The sequence below is a fragment of the Halichoerus grypus genome, chromosome 5 (genome assembly GCF_964656455.1).
Source record: "Halichoerus grypus chromosome 5, mHalGry1.hap1.1, whole genome shotgun sequence".
In the NCBI taxonomy this organism is placed as follows: domain Eukaryota; kingdom Metazoa; phylum Chordata; class Mammalia; order Carnivora; family Phocidae; genus Halichoerus; species Halichoerus grypus.
The window spans coordinates 148,323,905-148,344,201 of NC_135716.1; the positions used below are offsets into that span (position 1 = coordinate 148,323,905).

Sequence of the window (20,297 nt, forward strand, 5' to 3'; positions counted from 1 at the left end):
ATAAAGTAAAGAAAATCTTATTAAGGAGAAAATACATTGACAGTACCATACCATATTTATCGAACAAAATCTGCATCTAAGTGGACCCACTCAGTTCAAATCATGTTGTTCAAGGGTCAGCTGTGCTAACAAGCACCAGCTCAAGTCACCAGTATTAACAAAATACCAGCTGTATTTTCCAAGGGGATATTCAAGAGAAACTGAGGAACACGCAGTCCGTTGGAGATGTTCTAGAGAGCCAACATATTCAATATAAACTTGCCCCCAAATCTGCAGTGGTCCTTCAGGCTTCAGCCACTTTCCCTCACTGCAGAGGAAGAATACTTTCTTCAAACTGGCTACTTAAAATAAAGGTGGGATTGTTGGTATTTATTTTCCCTTGCTTGTTTTATAAGCAAATATAAATCAACACTGTAAAGATGATTTATTTAATACTACCTCTTCTTTTCAGTCACCTTTCAGAGGCATTGTAGCCTGAAACAAAAGCATATACAGGCTATGGAGTCAAATGGACCTGGCCTTGAATTCTGGATCAGCTCTTCATTGAGCGATCTTAGGTTACTTAATCTCTTGGTAAAAATGGGAATAACAATACCTACTTCAAAGGGCTGTTGTGAGCATTAAATGAAAAAATGAACATAAGATGTTTAGTACATATAGCATTTACCACAGAGCATGAATATAATGATAGTAACTGGTATGATGGTAATGGTGATTATTTCTCTCGCCACCTTATTTTTTCATTCATGTTTTGGTTTCAAGAAGACAAAGAATCTTTGTCCAATTTTAACTTTTTGGAAACCTCCAGCTTTCAAGTAAGGATATCAAACCCTAGTAACAATAGCTTGAGAGTGGTGTTCAACTAGAAATATCTAGAGTTTAATATCTGTCTTCTGTTTTACCAAACCAGCAGATTTCTTTCATAGCTGGAAGCATTTCTGTATTAGTCTGTGGCATTTTTCCTAGGGTGAGAGACAGGCTTATTTCCTCCTGGAGATTTTTACCTCATTTATGTCAGGGTCCTCTAGGGTCTGCTGTCTGTAAGCTCATGTAGGGCAATAGCTGTACTGCGTCTTATTTGCCTTTGCACGTCCAGTTTCTGACACTGGCCTTGCACAGGCCTACCACAGAGTAAGGACCCACCAAGATGTGAGTGGATATAGGATGGATAGAAGGATGTAGGGATGGCACACTGTGGTGGGTGTAAGGATGATTATGACATGGTCTTGGTCTACAAGGCCAAGTCTGGTGGGGGAGATAAGGCAGGAAATCACCTTAGCAGGCACGGACGACACATCCTGCCAAGTGAGGCACAACATGAAGAAGAATACACTGTTTTGGCTGAACAAAAAGGTATGTGTCGGTGGTACAGATTGTAGTAAGCAGTATACCTGAGGTTAAAAAATTACTGTATTCTTATTTCATTCTGGAGGCTATAGGGAGCTGTTGGTTTTAGAACTGAAGAAGTACAGTCAGTTTCCATTTTTCATAGTAGTTATGTTGTATAAAGTTGCCACAAACACTGAGTTAGCAAATACTTAATATTGCTCCTAAGAGAAGTACAGAGTTAAGTTCCTATGAGCCTCTGGTTACAAGTTTTCATCAACCAATCAATACATAACTTTGTTTTATGTGTGTTTCTGTTTTTGAAGACACTTTATTTAATGTATAATGTTTCATTAACATTGAGCTCATGGCCAGCAATACTATAACTCATGCCTGAATGAAGTTTATCTAGCACACACATTTTCTCCATAAGGCATTTCACAGCCTTCTTAAACTTGGGAACACCACACAGCACTTCAGGAGTATGCTTCGGGGCCATTTGAAACAGCAAAATTACCCAAAAAAAGCACAAAAATGCAAAAACCATGACACTAAATCTACCAGGAGAAGGACATTTGTTTATACTGTGAGAGCTAAAACAATAAAGCAGAGTATTGCCTGGTTCAACCTCATTTGGGAACATGGGTATCAGGCAACTCACATTTTTCACCACACTGCATGTGTTCTCACATGACCATGAAAAGTACTGCAAGTATGGATTTTGGAGTTACAAATGAATGTAAACGAGTAGATGAATTTGTAAATATTAGAATCTGGAGTCATGAAGACCAACTATAATATGAGCTGTGTAGCCTTTTAGGAACCTTTGCATAGCATTTTGCCATTTTCAAAAATACTTCTACCTGTAACTTATAAGTTAGTCTACATTTATTAATTTAATGAACATTTAATACATACCTAGTTTTACCAGGTACTTGCTAGGCACTAAAGATACAAAATGTGACCAAAAGCCCTTACAGATGAACGAACAAATAAAGATATTCAGAGGTCAAAAGTGTTGTGATAGCCCATGCTGGCTATAATGGGAACCCAAGGAATAGTAGAGGCTTTAGTTTTATTTGGAGATCAGTAAAGCTTCACAGAAGAAACAGGGTTTGGACAAAGTATTTTTAAAAAGGAATAGCAACTGAATTTAAGTAAAGAAAAAAAGAATAGCAATCAAAAGGATTGAACTCTGATATATGAAACAACTTGGATGGGTCTCGAAGGCATTATGCTGAGTGGAAAAAGGCAATCTCAAAAGGTTGCACATACTGGATGATTCCATTTATATAACATTCTTGCACTGACAAAAATGTAAGGATGGAAAACAAGTTAGTGGTTGCCAGGGAATAAGGATAGAGGGTGTGGTTGTAGGGGATGGGTGTGACTATAAATTCCATAGTTTTATTCTGTATCTTAATTGTAGTGGTGGTTACACAAATCTGCACATGAGATAAAATTGCATATAACCATTCACATACACACACTCAAATGAATAGACGTAAGAACTGATAAAATGTGAAGGAGGCCTATAGTGTAGCTAATAGTATGATACCAATGTCAATTTCCTGGTTTTTTATTATACTATAATTAAATAAGGTGGTACTATTGAGGGAAGCTGGGTGAAGGATACAAGGGACTCTACTATTTTTGCAACATTCTAGGAGTATATAGGTTTTTCAAAATAAAAAGTTAAAAAAAAATAAATGGACATTTGCCAAGCAGAAGACCGTAGGAATATAAGCCAGCATATGTTGGGGAATTGCTGTTTTCTGTGATGGAATTTAGGATATGAAGTTGCACACAGAAGGAATTGAAATAGATGAAAAAATACTGAAGAGTCTTCTATGTATTAATCTAGCAAATATTATTTGAGCACCTCTTATGCATGAGACATTGGGGATATGGTAGTGAATAGGCTAGACAAAGGTCTTGCCCTCACAAAACAAGTCTAGTGGAAATTTGAACTAGTTAAGATAGGTGTTAACCCTTGTAATAAAGATGAGAAATTTAGGCTTATAGCTGCCAAGTGGCTAACACAAATTGACATAGCTAATAAGTTGCAGAGGAATGGCTCCACTTAGGTCTTTTGATTTCATATTTTTGCCTTTTCCTTATCGTCTAAAATTTGTGGATTATTTTTATCAAGAAGGATTAGAGTAGGGAGAGCCTGGAAAAAGGAGACCAGATAGGACTATTACAGTAGACAAGACAATAGGCTGTGGAAATCTGAACTAAGATGGCATCAGTAGGAATGAAGAAAAGGCAGCAGAATCAGGAAAAAGGGAGAATCAGTGAGATTTGATGATTGTCAAACTACGTCCGGTGGGAGGGTGGGGGTGGAGAAGGAGGTAACTTAGACGTTCCCAGCCTGAATGTCGAGATGGTATTTACCACGTACAGAAATCAAGGAAGACAGATAAGGAAGCAGATTTCACTTGAGACAGATTTGTTGAGTCTGGGGTACCAGGAGAAAGTCTAGGTGGTGCTTTCTAACAGAGGATAGAGATTTAAACCCTGAGACTGGCTCAACACCAGAAAATGCCCCTGGCAGTGACTGGAGTGGATCTGAAGGAGACAGTGATAGACAGTATAGGATGGTGGTTAAGAGATTGGATTCTGACATCCCAGACTGAATCTCAACTCTGCCATTTCCTAACTCCTTGATCTTGGGCAAATTACTTAACCTCTATATAGCTCAGTTTCCTCACCTATGAGATAAGGATGATAGTACCTACTTCATAGGGCTATTGTAAAAATGAAATGAACTGATACTTGTAAAGAACCAGCATGTAGTAAATGCTCAGTATATCTAAGCTGTTATGATTAAGTTGATGGCAGGAAGAAGAGGAAAGATTTTTATAAGAAAACGCATCATTTATGTTCCTGACCAGATTAAAAGAAATACACAAAGGAGTTTTAAAAATATGTTTGAGAGAATTAAGCCATTTCATGGAAGCTGAAGAGAATTCAGAGCCTTCACAAAATCTGCTTTTGCCCTTTCTACTCTACAAAGGACTTGGAGTGGTAGGGAGTAATGACAATGAATAAAAAACATTTATTTTTGTGCCATTTTGTGTATAATCAAGTATATTAGTTCTCTGAAAGATAGATATTATTCCCACTTTTACAGGTAAGGACATGGAAGCTTAGAGAACTTAAATTTTTCAGGCTTGCACAATAAATGTCAATACCAGTATTTAATTCCCAAAACTCAGGTCCTTTCCCCATATCATACAAACATAAAATGGCGTGACTGTTACTGATTATATATAGGTGTGTTGATGTATTTAAACCTTTACAAAATTATTTACTTTGCCCCAGAAGTTAATTTTATAAGGGGTTTATAAAGCACTATACCATTCAAAATTGCTGTATCAGAAATCAAATAAACTTTTGAAGGCTTTACATACAATCCAATCTGACTCCATCTGGCCATAAATAAAAAATCATTAGTTCTGTGCTCAATATTCCAGGTGCTTCTGCAGACATGCTTTACTCACTTAAAGTCTGTATAATAAACCCATTGTAAATACAAACAACTGCAAACGTGTATATGTGCAGATTAACCTTTTCTAGACACTCCTTGTAATTTTCAAAGCCAGTGCTGGAGTTCCAGAGTGCATTAGCACTTGCATCAACATGCCAAATCCTCCCCTGGGCCTCACTGCAATGCCAGCCCCAGCCCCAGCCCCAGCCCCAGCCTAGCCCCAGCCTCCTGCACCCTGACCACACCCTGATCTTTACCTAGCAGCAGGACCTCAAAGCTACAGGTTTAATGTTTGTGGCTGAATCCCAAAGCTGAAGATTCCTTTGACACTTCCAAGTTTATTTCACTTTCTTCCTCTAGTTGGCTTTAACGTAAGAGCCCTGTTGTAAACAGGCTTTCCTCTTGCATGTATTTTAGACTGTGTGAACTAGAAAAGACCCCTATTTTATAGATGAAACAACCAAGATACAGAGAAGAAAAGGAAATTGATCAAGGCCTAGGAAAACCAAAAGATACTAAAAGCAGAAATGCTTGGCCCAAGTTTACATAGTCACAAAATGAAGGTAAGATATATGTTTTTTAAACAACAAAAAAAAACAATTATACACATCAAATTATTTGGGATTGTGTCTTTATTAGAGTATTCCCTAGTACTGTGCTTGGCACATAGTGGGCAACTAATACTGAATTATTATGTGTAAAAGTATAAGTCAGAAAAATTGTTAATTCGATTGTAGGAGACAGTTGTGCATATTAGAATGAGTCAAGGAAGAAGGAGAAATAAGGAGCTAATTGACACCCTGGGACTGAGGTGCTTACCTTCCTCGTGCCCCCCTGCTGAACCTCTTCCCTATCATAGCCCTTTACTGGTTTGAATTGCAGTGGGCTGATTTCTTGTCTGCATCCTGCCCTAGGTTCTCCATTCCTTGAGGACAGAGATAGTGCCTTGTTCACTGTTGTGTCCCAGTGCCTAGCGCAGATTCCAACATTGTAGTAAACACTCAGGAAATATTTGTTTAGTAAATAAATGAAAAGGAATGAAGTATTCCTACCCATTCATGCATCCACTGTTTTTATTTGGTTTTTGCTTTTGTATTTTCCATCTCACCAGGCAGAAGCTCATGGTATCCTCATGGCTTGAGCAGAGGCAAGAGAAGGACTACAGTATAGTGACATTCACCCTCACTTATTCCTGGTTTCCCTCCATGTCTCTCCCCCTACCTCCATGTTTCTCCCTGCCCACTCCCCCTGCACATTTATGGAAGAGAACTCCAAAGTCTTGGGGGGAACCATGGAATCTCTCAAATTTAAGCTCTAGAAGTCACCCATCTGGTTAAAATGTTCAAGTGTTTTTGTTAACAGCCAGTTGCTAGCCTCTCGTTTTGACATCTCCAGCAGGACATTCTCAAAAGAGTGTGATAGACTAGGAAGGGAACTAACCTGGGAGCCAGGCATCCGGGGCAGAATCTCAGTTCTTTCAGCCATTTGTTGTGTGATTTCAAGCAAGGTACATACTTCTCTGGGTCTTACTTTCTTCATCTGAAATATGAAGAGATTAAAATAAATGCTTTCTTAACCTTCTCTCAGCTCTGATACTATGTGACTCTATGATTAAATGACCTGCATATAGATAATACCTGCCCTGTTGACAGCACTATTCTGAAAACTAAAGCAAAACCATTGGCTTTCTGGTCGTACTGGCTTTATTTAAGATTGTCTTCTCTCCTTTTATATGAGAATGTCTCTGTCCCAGGCAGTTTACGGGGACTTAAGCTTTTATTTACTGTAGCTGGAGGCTCCTATAAGCTGGGGCTTTGACAATATTTCACATTTATTTATCTGAGCCAGAGCTTAGGATCAGGTGGCAGCTAAGTCACTTAAGGTTATTCAGATGCATTGAAAATGTTCCTTAATAATTCAGAACCAGTTTTCTCTGTTTAGAGTATTAAGATTTTTTAAATCCTTCTAATTAGCCAATTCCAACAGCAGTTTAAATAGATAGGGAAAAATCTGTCCCTTCTGAAAGGGCAACTGATGCAAACTTATTGTCAGTCTCTATGTCTGTGCAGCAGGACTGACTGAGGCAAGGGCCAGAGTCCAGAGCCAAGGGACCACTAGGGTGACCTGTTAATGGTATTACTGACAAGCTCTGCCTGCTGTTGCAATGAGGCTAGGGCGAAGGCGCCTGGGAATACAGCTCTTCTTGACTCCCTTTCTTTGGATTGGTGGACACTGGGAGGAGTGGGGAACCCCCATTCAGTCATTCAGTAGGTCAGTCTTTCAACAAACATTTGTTGAATTCACACTATTCCCAGCAATACACTAGGCTCTGAGGATAGATAGCCAGTGAAACCTCATTTTGTGCCCTCAGAATTCAACCTAACTGGAGAGACAGACTCATAGACAAACCTGAGAGGCACAACAGACAAATAACTCGTGTGAGACTGTAGCTGATCCTTTGAGCTAGATCCTCCAGAAATGGGTAGCCTTGCCTGGTCAAGTAAAAGTACAGTACAGTAGTGCTGGTTTAGCAAAGAAAAGGTCAACTTGCCAGTGTCTACATTTCAGTTCAAACACTGATCTTAAGTCTGCCAACAGACGTTGGCAACCACCCTGTCTGAGGTGAAACAGAAGTATTAGTGCATCAGATGTGGACTGACCACATGCAGGGCATGTGTAGAATAGGCACTTGAGGGAGAGACCACAATAAACATATATGGCCTCTGTGTTCCAGGAGCCCATGGCCCAGTGAATGGGAGAAGATGCCACTTACGATTAACTCTGTTACAAGGAACCAAAGAATGGGATTAATTTAGGCTCTGTCACTTAGGCCTGGTTTTGTAGATAAAGTAGCATTTGAGATGAGCCTTGAAGGATATAGAAGTTTCAACAGATGGAACTGGGGAGGAGGGACAGTCCAGTAGAGGAAACAACATAAGCAAAGGTTCAGAAAGGAGAAGTATCAGACATATTTGGGGAATAACAAACTGCTCTAATTGGCTAGAGCATAAGGTCTGTGAGGGGATAGTATTTAGAGAAAGAGTGTTGGGGCCAAGCCACCACCACCCTTTCAAAACATTTAGCCCCAGATATCACTTATTTGATGTATTTTTTCAAAAGAAAATAGAATAAACGTCTATATTGCCGCCTAACTTTACAAATGTTAATAGAGGCTTGCTCTGTATTTTTCAATGTTCCATGATGTACATCTCTGGTTTGATCATTTATTCAACAAGCATTTATTGAGAGCATATAATGCACTAGGTTCTTTTCTGGAAGCTGGAAATAGAGGAACACACAGTTCCTGTCTTTAAGTTTCTCAGTCTTATCCAGGAGACATTCGTGTAAAGCGCAGTGGAAGACAAGCTGTGTAGATGCTCCCAGCAGGTATCTAAGGGTACATCAGATATAACATCCTTATTTATTTATTTATTTATTTATAATTACAACATCCTATTTAACAGAAGAAAACTCAGAGGAGGAAAAGTGACTTGCCCAAGATCACACAGATAGTTAGAAGCTGTGTGCTAGAGTTAGGGGCCAGGTTTGGAGTCTCTCAAAGGGTGCTTGTTCCCTTCTCTCCTCCTCTACACTGAGCCCTGAACTTCTGTGGACATAAGGACTGAACTGACAGGAAATGAGCACGAAGAAAGTCTGGTTAGGTAAAATACATATCCCCAGCCACCTTCAAGTACCACTTCCTTAGCATCTTCTCTCCTAAATAGTTATTTCTCATCATGGTACTTTTCCTTAAGTCCAGGAGAGTCTGAGAGTTTCTGGTATAAGTTTGGTGTTGTACAGGCGCCTGCTGGACCAACCTTCAAAGAAAACACCTGTTCTGTTCATGATTCTTGCCTTCCAGTTTCATAAGCTTTTGGGCAGATGAAATGTAATATCAAAATAGCTCAGAGAGAGCCTTGGTAACATTTAAGATATTGAACGTGCTGCATCTGGTAACTAGAAAATTTAATGATCTCCTGCTGTTTTGGTAATTGGATAAGTAAATACATCAGAATAAATCACACCGGCAAGTCTTTTGTATGTCGTTAGGGACTCAACTCTTTTAACTCCTGTTCAAAGCTCCAGCTCTTGAGTGGCGTTTGCGTGCAGAGTTACGCACACACCAGCTCATGTGGCCCTGCTTGAGTACTAAAATGCATTCAAAATGCTCACTTTCCCCCTAGCCACTCTGCCTGAAGAGCACGCTGAGCATGCCACTTCAGATCCCTCTGAAGCCAGGGAGAAAAATTTTATCAAAAGTTTAAACGAAGCCTAATAAGACATTCAAGCCCTTCATGATCTATCTACAAACGGTCTGTCCAGCTATGTCTTCCATTATGGTCGTGCTATAAGCCTTGCCCGAAACACCATCCATTTACAAATTGGGAAAATGAGGCCAAAGCAAAAGGGGATTATCCTGTTGTAGAAAGGAATCATGTAAGAATTTTAAGTAGGAGAGAGGCAGGATCAGACATTTTGTTCAACTCTCTCAAGTGACAGTGTGAAAGAGAGACCCAGAAGGAAAGAGGGAGATGGTCCATTAGAACCTATTAGGTGTTGGGTGATGTTGTCACCAGCTTGCAGATGAGAAATTTGGATCTTCTGGGGGTTAAATGACTTGCTCAAGAGCATACATGCAGAACTAGAATTCAAAACCCACCAGTGCTTTTTCTTACTGCCTCTCTAATTAGCACTTAAAGGCCTAGTGGTGAAACTGTCAGGAAAACAGTAATTAGGGTTTTTCAGAAGGTTTTTACGCTGAGGTAACAGTTCTGAACTTGACCAGTTAACAGGTTTCTCTCCAAACACAGTGGTAGCATTATAGACCAATCTTTTATCAGAGGCATCTTAGGAACTGTTTATACAAGGACCTGGCTGCCTTCCATGATATCAGCCCCTGAAAGTGAGGCACGTCCCCCAGACCAATGCTTCCAGCCTTTTACAAGTCACTGCACACATTGAAAATGTTTGTGTGCCTCATTGGAGTAACCACACTAAGCTGCTCAGGGTTAGAGGCAACCCAGCCCTGAGGATCCTAGTTGCCCTAAGGGATGAGGAGGCTGGCATCCTGGCACACCACTGGGGCTAATCTGCACAGATTTCTCTTGCCACACCATAGAATCCTCATTCATGAATTTGCCTGTACCTCCATTTATTATGCTTTCAGGGACAGTGAGCTTGCAAACCATCTGTAAAGTAGGACTTCCTTTTATGTACTTGAAATCATGTCTTCCAGAGCCCAAGAGGGACTAATCTGGGGAACTGTCTTCCCAGAATGAAGACACATGCATGTTCTCATTTTTTTATGCTATTCTTTTACTCTTTTCCTGCTTTTTACATTCACTCTGCACACTTGGATCTTCTGTTTCTAGACTAAAGAGGCTTTCCTTTCCACCCCCACGCTACTTATCTTGATAGAAGCCTCTCTGTTCTCTCTGAGCTTTCCCCCTCAACACTGTTGTTTAATAGTGTAGTGACCAAAGCCACTATCAAGGATACCAATGCAAGGAGAGGGCCACATCTTTCATTTGGTCTTCAGGGTCTCCCTGACAGTATGCCAAGTTTGAGGCCATTTTGACATTAGTAACACTTTAGAGTTGGTGCCCTCATTAAAAATCCTGTCTAAAGGGGCACCTGGGTGGCTCAGTCATTCGGCATCTGCCTTCAGCTCAGTATCCTGGGATCGAGCCTTGCATCGGGCTCTCTGCTCGGTGGGAAGCCTGCTTCTCCCTCTCCCCCTCCCTCTGCTTGTGTTCCCTCTCTCACTGTGTCTCTCTCTGTCAAATAAATAAAATCTTAAAAAAAAAAAAAAGTCCTGTCTAAAGGCACAGGCTGAGAATGAAGAATCTAGATTTGGTCCCACATCTGCCGTGAATGCTAAGTAATCTAGGGTAAGTTCTTTTCCCTCACTGGACTTTTCTCTCCCCATCTGTTACAGAGATAACCTCTAAAAATCCCCTCCAAGGGTACCTGGGTGGCTCACTCAGTTAAGCGTCTGCCTGCGGCTCAGGTCATGATCTCAGGGTCCTGGGATTGAGCCCCACGTCGGGCTCCCCACTTAGCGGGGAGTCTGCTTCTCCCTCTGTGTGCTTGTTTTTTCTCTCTCTCTCTCAAATAAATAAAATTTAAAAAAAAAAAAAAATAAATAAATAAATAATTAAAATCCCCTCCAGTTCTAACAATCACGGGTTTGTGATAATTGAGGAGCTAGAAATTTGTCCAAATGCCTGACATAGTAATACACTCTGTTTGGGGGAGATATGTGCTTCAGTTACATGAAGGGGATGGTCCTTCCAAGCAAGAGACTTAGAATAGTCTAGTGTATGACTACAATACTAATATTACCTGGTGTGGTGATTAAGAACACAGACTTTTGGGGTGCCTAGGTGGCTCAGTCGTTAAGCACCTGCCTTCAGCTCAGGTCACGATCCCATGGGATCGAAACCCTGCATTGGGCTACCTGCTCCATGGGAAGCCTGCTTCTCCCTCTCCCACTCCCCTTGCTTGTGTTCCCTCTCTCGCATTCTCTCTCTCTGTCAAATAAATAAAATAAAATCTTTAAAAAAAAAAAAAAAAAGAACCAGATTTTGGAGCCAGACCCAGTTTTAGGTCCTTGTTCTGCCACTTCCTGCCTGTGCAGTCTTAGGCAGGTTACATAATCTCTCTGAGCTTCTATTTCTCATTTTTAAAGTGGAGGTAATAGCACCTTCCTCACAGGGTTGTGTAGTGCTTGTGAACCACTTAGAAGAATTAGCACCCAGTAAGCTCCCAGAATATGGTTAACTGTCACCATTACTATAATGTGATAAAACAAAGAACAGATATGGCAACCTACAAGATAAAATTTTTATCCCTTTGCCACTTTAGTCTTCTCTCCCTTTTTTTTTTTTTTTTTTTTTTTTTTTAAGATTTTATTTATTTGCGAGAGAGAGAATGAGAGACAGAGAGCATGAGAGGGAGGAGGGTCAGAGGGAGAAGCAGACTCCCTGCTGAGCAGGGAGCCTGACGCGGGACTCGATCCCGGGACTCCAGGATCATGACCTGAGCCGAAGGCAGTCGCTTAACCAACTGAGCCACCCAGGCGCCCCAGTCTTCTCTCCCTTTGTTCTTCCTTTAACTTTTCTTTCATTCTCCCTTCCCATCTAAAAAAAAAAAGTCAAGGAAAGAAAATGTCTTGTAGGACCCTATTCTTCGCAACTGCAGAAGTCCACCCAGCCTCACTCTGTAGCACACCAGTTACTCTGCCACAGTTTAGTAATGAAAAGAGGAGCATCTGTCATTGTTTTCTGGAAACTCTTGCCCAAGTGCTGCTTCTTTCCTGTGATCCAAGGAGACATATTGGTCCAGTGACTACATAGGAAGCTGGGATGGAAATAAGCTATAGCGTAGTCACATAGTGGGACCCTTCCAGATTGAAAGTTCCTTTTGGGGTTGCATTACCACCTACAGCAAATGTAGAGGAGAAGTTGCTAGGAGCTAAAATGCATTGCTGTGCTTGGTGATGATGATGATGATGATGATGATGATGATGATGATGATGATGAAGAAGAAGAAGAAGAAGAAGAAGAAGAAGTATCCCTTATGTTTGCAAAAGACTTTATAGTTACCAAAGCCTTTTCACACTCTGACCAGCATATGACCAGCAGATCAGTTCTTAAGTTCTCTCTCTGATACTTTGTGGGTGTAAGTGGCCTCTTCAGGGATTCCTAGCTCATCAAGAGGTATTTAAAGAATATGGACAATTAGCTATTAGGACCAAGTTGAGAGTAACAGAAGGTAGCCTGTGTTCCTGTGGGGAACAACAAAGCTCATACCACACCAGGGCCATGAGCTATGATACATCTGCAGAGTGCATGCTTTTTTTATGCTCAAGGGAACATTAACTGTTCTCCTTTTAGAAGTAGGATCAGAGGTTAAGAGGCAATGAAGAGGGATGCATTAGATGTAGTCTGGACGTTCACAAACCTGGGTGCAAATTCTAGCCCTATCTTTTCTACCTGTGTAATCCTGGGCAAATCCCTTAACCACTTTTGACCTCAGAGAATAGAATTCATCTATAAAGTGGGAATAATAGGAGTACTTATCTCATAGGATTGTTACGACAATTTAATTAGATAATATATAGAACAACTAGTATTGCATATGGCACTTATAAAATGCCAAATAAATGGTAACTTTTTTGGTAGTGATGACATTAATGATTATTTTTTAAACTTGTGGTATTTAATACGCATTTTTTAATTCAGCAGTTAACAGAATGGATTACTCCTAGCACACCAAAAAGATTAGTTGTGGGGCGCCTGGGTGGCTCAGTTGGTTAGGCATCTACCTCTTGATCAGGTCATGATCTCAGGGTCATGGGTTCCCCACTCGGCGGACTCAACAGGGAGTCTACTTGAGATTTTCTCTCTCTCTCTCTCTCCCTCCCTCTGCCCCTCCCCCCTGCTCTCTCCCTCTCTAAAATGAATAAATCTTTAAAAAAAAAAAAAAGATTAGTTCTCCCATGCTCAAAGTAAATGCTAATTTTGAACAGAAGCAAAAGCAGATATATATAGATATATATATATACAGCTTCAGTATAATTTGGGAATTTACATAAGCAACACCTTTGTGCTGCCTCCTAGGGTAGAAAGAGGTCAGGATTTGAACTGAGAAGATGTGGGTTCAAATGTGAGCTCCGGTCACCAATTTCTAGTTGTATGACCATAAGTAATGTCCTTGTTTGAGCTTTGGTGTTCTCATCTGTTAAAATGAGAATAAATTAGTCCAATCTCTTAGAATAGCTCTGGGGTTTAGGTAAGATATGTGAAGGTAGTGTGAGAGCTATAAAACAATAGTCATTGTTATGTACACATTCTTCAAAGGAAGTTTGTGAGCACATTCATTTTGTATTCAGATAACTTGTTTAAAGAAGCATGTCTTTAAGAACAAGCTTTGTTGTGGCTTTATGGGTGGGAAATGTATTTAGAATTGATTAATGCCCTGACTGGGTAACTCTCATCTTCTAATCAAGGCTGAATAGACTTTGAGAAAAAAAAGATTTGTGACCCTTACATCAAGTTACATCAAATCATAATTGTTAAGCACTTGTTTAGCGCTATAGGGGTATTTGGGGTTTTAAGTGTCATTTAAATAATACCCCTTCACTTAACTTGTTCAAGACTAATTAAAAGACATAAGACCAACTGAAAGCAGACATTTGACTCGGGGGGAATACAAATATCACGTTTGTTACTGAGAAAGTTGATTAGAGATTGTGGTTTGGGATCTGCAGCCAGGGGGCTTACTGATATATTCCTTGCCCCTAAATTGACAGACTTGCCCACGAAGTCCTTGGTCTACAATTGGAGAAGCAGATTTGGCTCTAGAAAAGGGAAAGGAAGGGGTTGAGCTTAGATTCTTCACCCACACTCACCAAACAGGTCTTGATCTCACCCTGTGTAAGAGATGGGGAGAGCATCCCAGAGTCCCTCCGTGTGGAAGCATGAGTATGAAATGCTTCATGGTTATAAGCTTCATCTTATTAAATCTTCACAGCAACTCTGGATGGTAAAAATGTCTCAATATTATAAATAAACAATGAACCAGAAAATTAAGTAATTTATCCATGGTCATCAGAGAGTTAGGAGGTGTTAGCAATGGAATCCAACCCAAGGCTCTCTCCCTAGGTCATTGGGGATCTCACACCATACAAATGACATCTACTAAGACATAAATAAGACATTGAATCATAATAGCTGCCATGTGTGAGACTCCATGATGGCCATTTTAATCCCTACAACACCCCTTTCACCCAGTAGAGAAGGAAGCTGGAGCTCTAAGCATCTTACTGACATGGCCAAGAGCTTGAATTTGAACCCAAGTGTTTCTATTTCCAAAGCCCAACAGCAGTCCAATTGACCCCATTGAATCATTAACCCCCATATTTTTAAAAATGCAAAAATTAAAGGGTAGAGAAGAAAAGTGACTTATCCAAAGTTGCACCACTAGAGCCAGAACTAGAACCTGTACATTCTGGCCCTTTACATCCTGACAACATTAGATAATATACAGCCTTAGCCGTGAGTACAAAGGAATATAGAGGAGGGGGAGCTTGATGAGAGCTGAAAGGTGAGTGAGTGCTTGCAGAGGCTGCATGGTCTTCTGTCTGTCTATTGTAGATGATGGGATCTAATTGTCTTTCACATCTGTGGGAGAGAAAAGGAGGAAGAAGGGGTATGGATGAGATTCTAGTGTTTGCTCTCTGTGTGAACTACAAAAGGATTGTAAATTTTCCACCAATGTAGCAAAGGGCTGCTCCTGGGGGTCAGACTGTGCAAGGCTCCCGTCTGCTCGCAGTGCTGCCACCACACAGCACAGTCTAGAAAGTGGTGGTGTTGGTCGCCCAGAGAGGAGCAGCCACATACTACAGAAAATATGAGAATAGAGCTTTTCTCCCCTTGGAGATGCTGGAATTTTCTGAAATGCAAATTTTACTCTAAAAGCAAGAATACATTTGAGAAACCACTGGTGGTCTATTGCCTCCCAATTCCACACACTGAACCTGAAGGCTATAACTCATGGAGTGAAAAAGAACACAATTAGGCCCCTTGAAGGAGGTGGGGGAGTTGTAATGGAAAGCATTAGGAAACTAGTCAGAAGGCTTGGGTTCTGGTTCTGCCTCTAACGTTTATGCTATCATAGGCAAACACAATCTCTAGGTCTCATTTCCTAATCTACAGAGTGTGGCTAATTCCAAATGCATGATTTCCAAGTACCACTGCAGTGCATTTCCTTCATAAGCTGTTAAAATACCTTGGGAATGTTTAAAAAAAAAAAAATGCAACCTAGCATGTTTTTTAAAGACTTTATATTGGGGCGCCTGGGTGGCTCAGTCATTAGGCGTCTGCCTTCGGCTCGGGTCACGATCCCGGGGTCCTGGGATCAGGCCCCGCATTGGGCTCCCTGCTCAGCGGGAGGCCTGCTTCTCCCTCTCCTACTCTCCCTGCTTGTGTTCCCTCTCTCACTCTCTGTCAAAAAATAAATAGAATCTTTAAAAAAAAAAAAAATCCCCATTTAAAAATAAATAAATAAATAAATAAAATAAAGACTTTATATTTTTTGAGCAGTTTTAGGCTCACAGCAAAATTGAGCAGAAAGTACAGAGTGTTCCCATACACTCCCTTTCATGTGTAGCCTCTCCCATTATCAACATTCCCTATTGTCAACATCCCTCACCAGAGTGGTACATTTGTTACAACTGATGAACCTACATTGACACATCATTATCACTCAGAGTTTATAGTTTACATTAGGGTTTACTCTTACATTCTATTGGTTTGGACAAATGTATAATGACATATAACCATCATTATAGTATCACACAAAGTATTTTTACTGCCCTAAAAATCCCCTGCGCTCTGCCTACTCATCCCTCTTCCCACTCCAACCCCTGGAACTAGTGATCTTTTTACTATCTCCATAGTTTTGCCTTTTCCAGAATGTCATATAGTTGGAATCATACAATATGTAGCCTTTTCAGATTGACTTCTTTCATTTAGCATTTAAGATTCCTTCATGTCTTCTCATAGCTTAATAGCTCATTTTTTTAGTGTTGAATAATATTCCATTGTGTGGATGCACCACAGTTTATTTATCTGTTTACCTACTGAAAAACATCTTGGATACTTCCAAGTTTTGGGCAGTTATGAATAAAGGTGCTGTAAACATCTGTGTGCAGATTTTTGTGTGGACATAAGTTTTCAGCTCCTTTGGGTTAATACCAAGGAGTATGATTACTGGATTATATAGTAAGAATAGGGTTAGTTTTGTAAGAAACCACCTGTCTTCCAGTACTGTGCCATTTTGCCTTCCTACCAGCAATGAATGACAGTTCCTGTTGTTCCACATCCTCAACCAGCATTTGGTGTTTTCAGTGTTCTAGATGTTGGCCATTCTAATAGGCGTGTAGTGGTACCTCATTGTTATTTAATTTGCATTTCCCTGATAGCATATGATGTGGTGGAGCATCTTTTCATATATTCATTTGCTATCTGAAGTAGCTCTTCTTTGATAAGGTATCTTTAAGGTCTTTGGCCCATTTTTTAATTGGATTGTTCATTTTCTTATTGTTGAGTTTTAAGAATTCTTTGTATATTTTGGATAATCATTCTTTATCAGATATGTCTTTTGCAAATATTTTTCCCCTGTCTATAGCTTGTCTTCTCATTCTTTTGACAGTGTGTTTTGCAGAAGTTTTTAATTTTAATGAAGTCCAGCTTTATCAATTATTTCTTTTGTGGATTGTGCTTTTGGTGTTATATCTAAAAAATCAAAGCCATTCTCAAGGTCATCTAGGTTTTGTCCAATGTTATCTTCTAGGAATTTTATAGTTTTGTGTTTTACTTTTAAGTCTGTACTCCATTTTGAGTTATTTTTGGAAAGGGTGTAAGTTCTGCATCTAGATCCTTTTTTTTTTTTTTTTGCATGTCAGTGTTCAGTTGTTCCAGCACCATTTGTTGAACCTAGCATTTTTTCCTAAATGTGAAAATATTAGATTCGAACTTAACTTTTATTCAATTTCAAAATAAAAGCATTACTTCAGCAAAATTAAGTAAAATAACAAGGACTGATAATAATATCTATGCTATATGACCGTGAGTTAATGTTTGTATAAATATGTTACAAACTAGGGCGCCTGGGTGGCTCAGTTGGTTAAGCGACTGCCTTCGGCTCAGGTCATGATCCTGGAGTCCCAGGATCGAGTCCCGCATCGGGCTCCCTGCTCAGTGGGGAGTCTGCTTCTCCCTCTGACCCTCTCCCTTCTCATGCTCTCTCTCACTCTCTCTCTCTCTCAAATAAATAAATAAAATAAATTAAAAAAAAAAATGTTACAAACTATAAAGTACTATGCATATATTGCTGCTACTGTTATTTTTAGTATCACTCAGCTCTTGCTCTCAGGTAGCCCCCAGCCTAGTAGTAGTAGTATATTTATGCTCAGGTGTTTTTTTTTTAAGTGAGAGGCAGAATGGTGTGCTTTCTAGAAAGAACCCCAAAATGGAAGTCAGAAACTCTGGGGTAGAGTACTACATCTGCCTCTTAACTGTGTGATCTGGGCCAAGTCACTTGACCTCTGTGAGCCTCAGGAGGGCAACCTGTGAAATGAAGGGGTTGGACTTTTGGCATTTAAGGAACTTTCTCACCCTAACATTCTGGGGCTCTATTTGGTATGACGTAGGATGAGATTCTGTCACACTGATTCACATTTTTCTCAGCAACAATATTAGACTTTTTTTAAAAAGGAACTGAAGCCCAAGGAAGTAATAGAAATAAGATGTATATGAAAGTTCCAACTGCTGAGACAATTGATCTTGGAAAGAATAGTTCTATTTGTCCCATTTTTGCTAACATAAACAAGTTTCACAAAACCAAATAGCTAAGGTATTAATTTAATAAGAAAATATATCATTCAGGTTCCCTAAGTATAATGAATAAACTGTCAAGGTGATTGACCTTCCTTTTCTAACATAGACAAAGTCAGGCCAGACCTCTTAACTGAGAATGCTCCTCCTCTCCCAAGGAGTCCCAAAGGGTAGGTTTCTCTGTTGATTTAGAGAGTCAATAATTCAGTAAAGTCCCAGGTAAATGGCAGAACACAAGCTAAGATTGGGTTTTTGTATTCGTATTTTATAAACATTTCAGGGTTTTTTTTTTTTCCTGACCCTTGATCTTTTGCCATTCTTAAAGTGAAGATTTTATATCTTGGAAGCTTGATTAGAAACAACCTCAGGGTCATCTCATCCAACTTTTTTCTCTGGGTGGAGCCTGCTCTTAGCCACACCCCTGGCTGAATATTCTAGCAGTTCAACATATGGATTCCAAAACTAGATTCACATCCTGGCTCTGTCTTGAATAGCTTTGAGACCTTGGGCAAGTTACTTAATGTGTTCCATGGGTCAGTTTTCTCATCTGTAAAATGAGAATAATAATTGTATCTACCTCAGAAGGTTATTATGCAAATTAAGTTATTTTATAAATATAAAGTGCTTGGAATATACCTGGCACAAAATAAATGCTAACTATATGTTAGCCGTTACTGTTATCTTCATGATCTTCTCAAATATGCCCTTATTTGAATGCTTCTAGGGGCAAGAGAGAATGCACTTACTGTCCCCACCCCTCCCTCCTCCTCCATTGCCACGAGGCAGCCCACTGACATGTTAGCCAGAAGCATTCTGTTTAGCATGAGCTTTGGAGTCAGACAGACTTGAGTGTGAAATCTTATTCTGTCTGCACCTTGATATGATAACCCATGGTATCTTCAGCTATAAAATGGCAGCAATAATACCTGCTTCATTTGGCTTTTTTGAGGACTAGTTAGCGTACTGTATATAAAGTACTTAGCATGATTCCAGCTACATGGTAGGTACTCAATAAATGATAGTTGCTGCTATGATGATGGTTAGGAAGAACAAGAAGAAAACAGAATAGAAGGAGGAAGAAGAAAGTAGCACAGCCGCACACGAGCAGCTTCAAGAGTCCTTTCTGGCCAGCTGAATTCTGTGTCCCTGTGATCTCACCGGTCCCAGCCCTGCCCACTGGTGCTGCACGTAACATGTCTGATCTACTTGGCGGTCCTTCAGCTACCCCTTTCCCTATAGCGGCAGCCACCACCACCACTTCTCAGTTCCCTCTTGAACGGGACCCAGAGCATGGCATGATGGTTCCATAGCATGGCCACCTATCTTGCAGGGGAGAACCTCATCCCCCTAGGTTCCCCTACAGCCTTTTTGTCCATGCAGCCAAAAAAAGAATGGAAGCAGAGGTTGTCCTTGTTCATTCTGAAATTTCTGTCTAAAATGACCTCCAAAGAAGAAAACAATTGCTTCTGGTCTGGGGTACCAGAAGGAACAGCCCCCGAACAGCCACGTTTGCTGTGAAGTAGCTCAGCATGGCCTCACTGAAACTATCGAAGGGGGTCTCTAGTTATTGAGGCATTAGCCTAGCAGGGCAGCAGGGCAGAAATAAGAAAGGCAGCCCGGTGCAGACCTGCGCTCCAGGAGGCTTCAGGAAAAGAGCTCCAGCTGTGAAGTGAGACCAGGACCCCTCTCCAAGGCAACATTCCAGCCAGTAATGGCTTCCACTCACTGAGCATGTACTGGCTTGAGCACTGTACCAGAAGCTTTACCAACACTCCATTTAACCATCACACCAACCTATAAACGAGAAACTGATTATTCTCATCTTAGAGATGGAGAAACCTAGGCTCTGTGGTTATAGAACTTCAAGGTCTATAGGTAGTAAAGTGAGAACAGGGATTTGAATCTAAGTTTGCTTCAGTCTTTTTAACCATTATACTGTATAGACAGACCCCTACTAACCACGTGGCCTTAAACAAGTGGCAGCCACTTTGAGCCTCAATTTTGCCATCTCTACCTACCTTGCATGGTTGTTACAGGAATTAAATGAAATAACATGAAGTCCCTGGCATGTAATA

General features: G+C 40.4%; 1 protein-coding gene across 5 annotated transcripts in view; it reads left to right on the plus strand.

Annotated features, from left to right (window-relative positions):
• FAF1 (Fas associated factor 1) overlaps window positions 1-20,297 on the plus strand; it is a 503,750-nt gene that overhangs the window by 480,623 nt on the left and 2,830 nt on the right. For 3 of the 5 annotated variants that reach the window (XM_078073166.1, XM_078073169.1, XM_078073171.1), the window contains one exon: window positions 5,271-5,382. The exons of the other annotated variants lie outside the window; for them this stretch is intronic. In XM_078073166.1, the coding sequence (XP_077929292.1) occupies window positions 5,271-5,369 (99 nt within the window). In that variant the 3' untranslated portion in view covers window positions 5,370-5,382. The remainder of the gene's footprint in view (window positions 1-5,270; window positions 5,383-20,297) is intronic. 5 annotated transcript variants of the gene reach the window in all.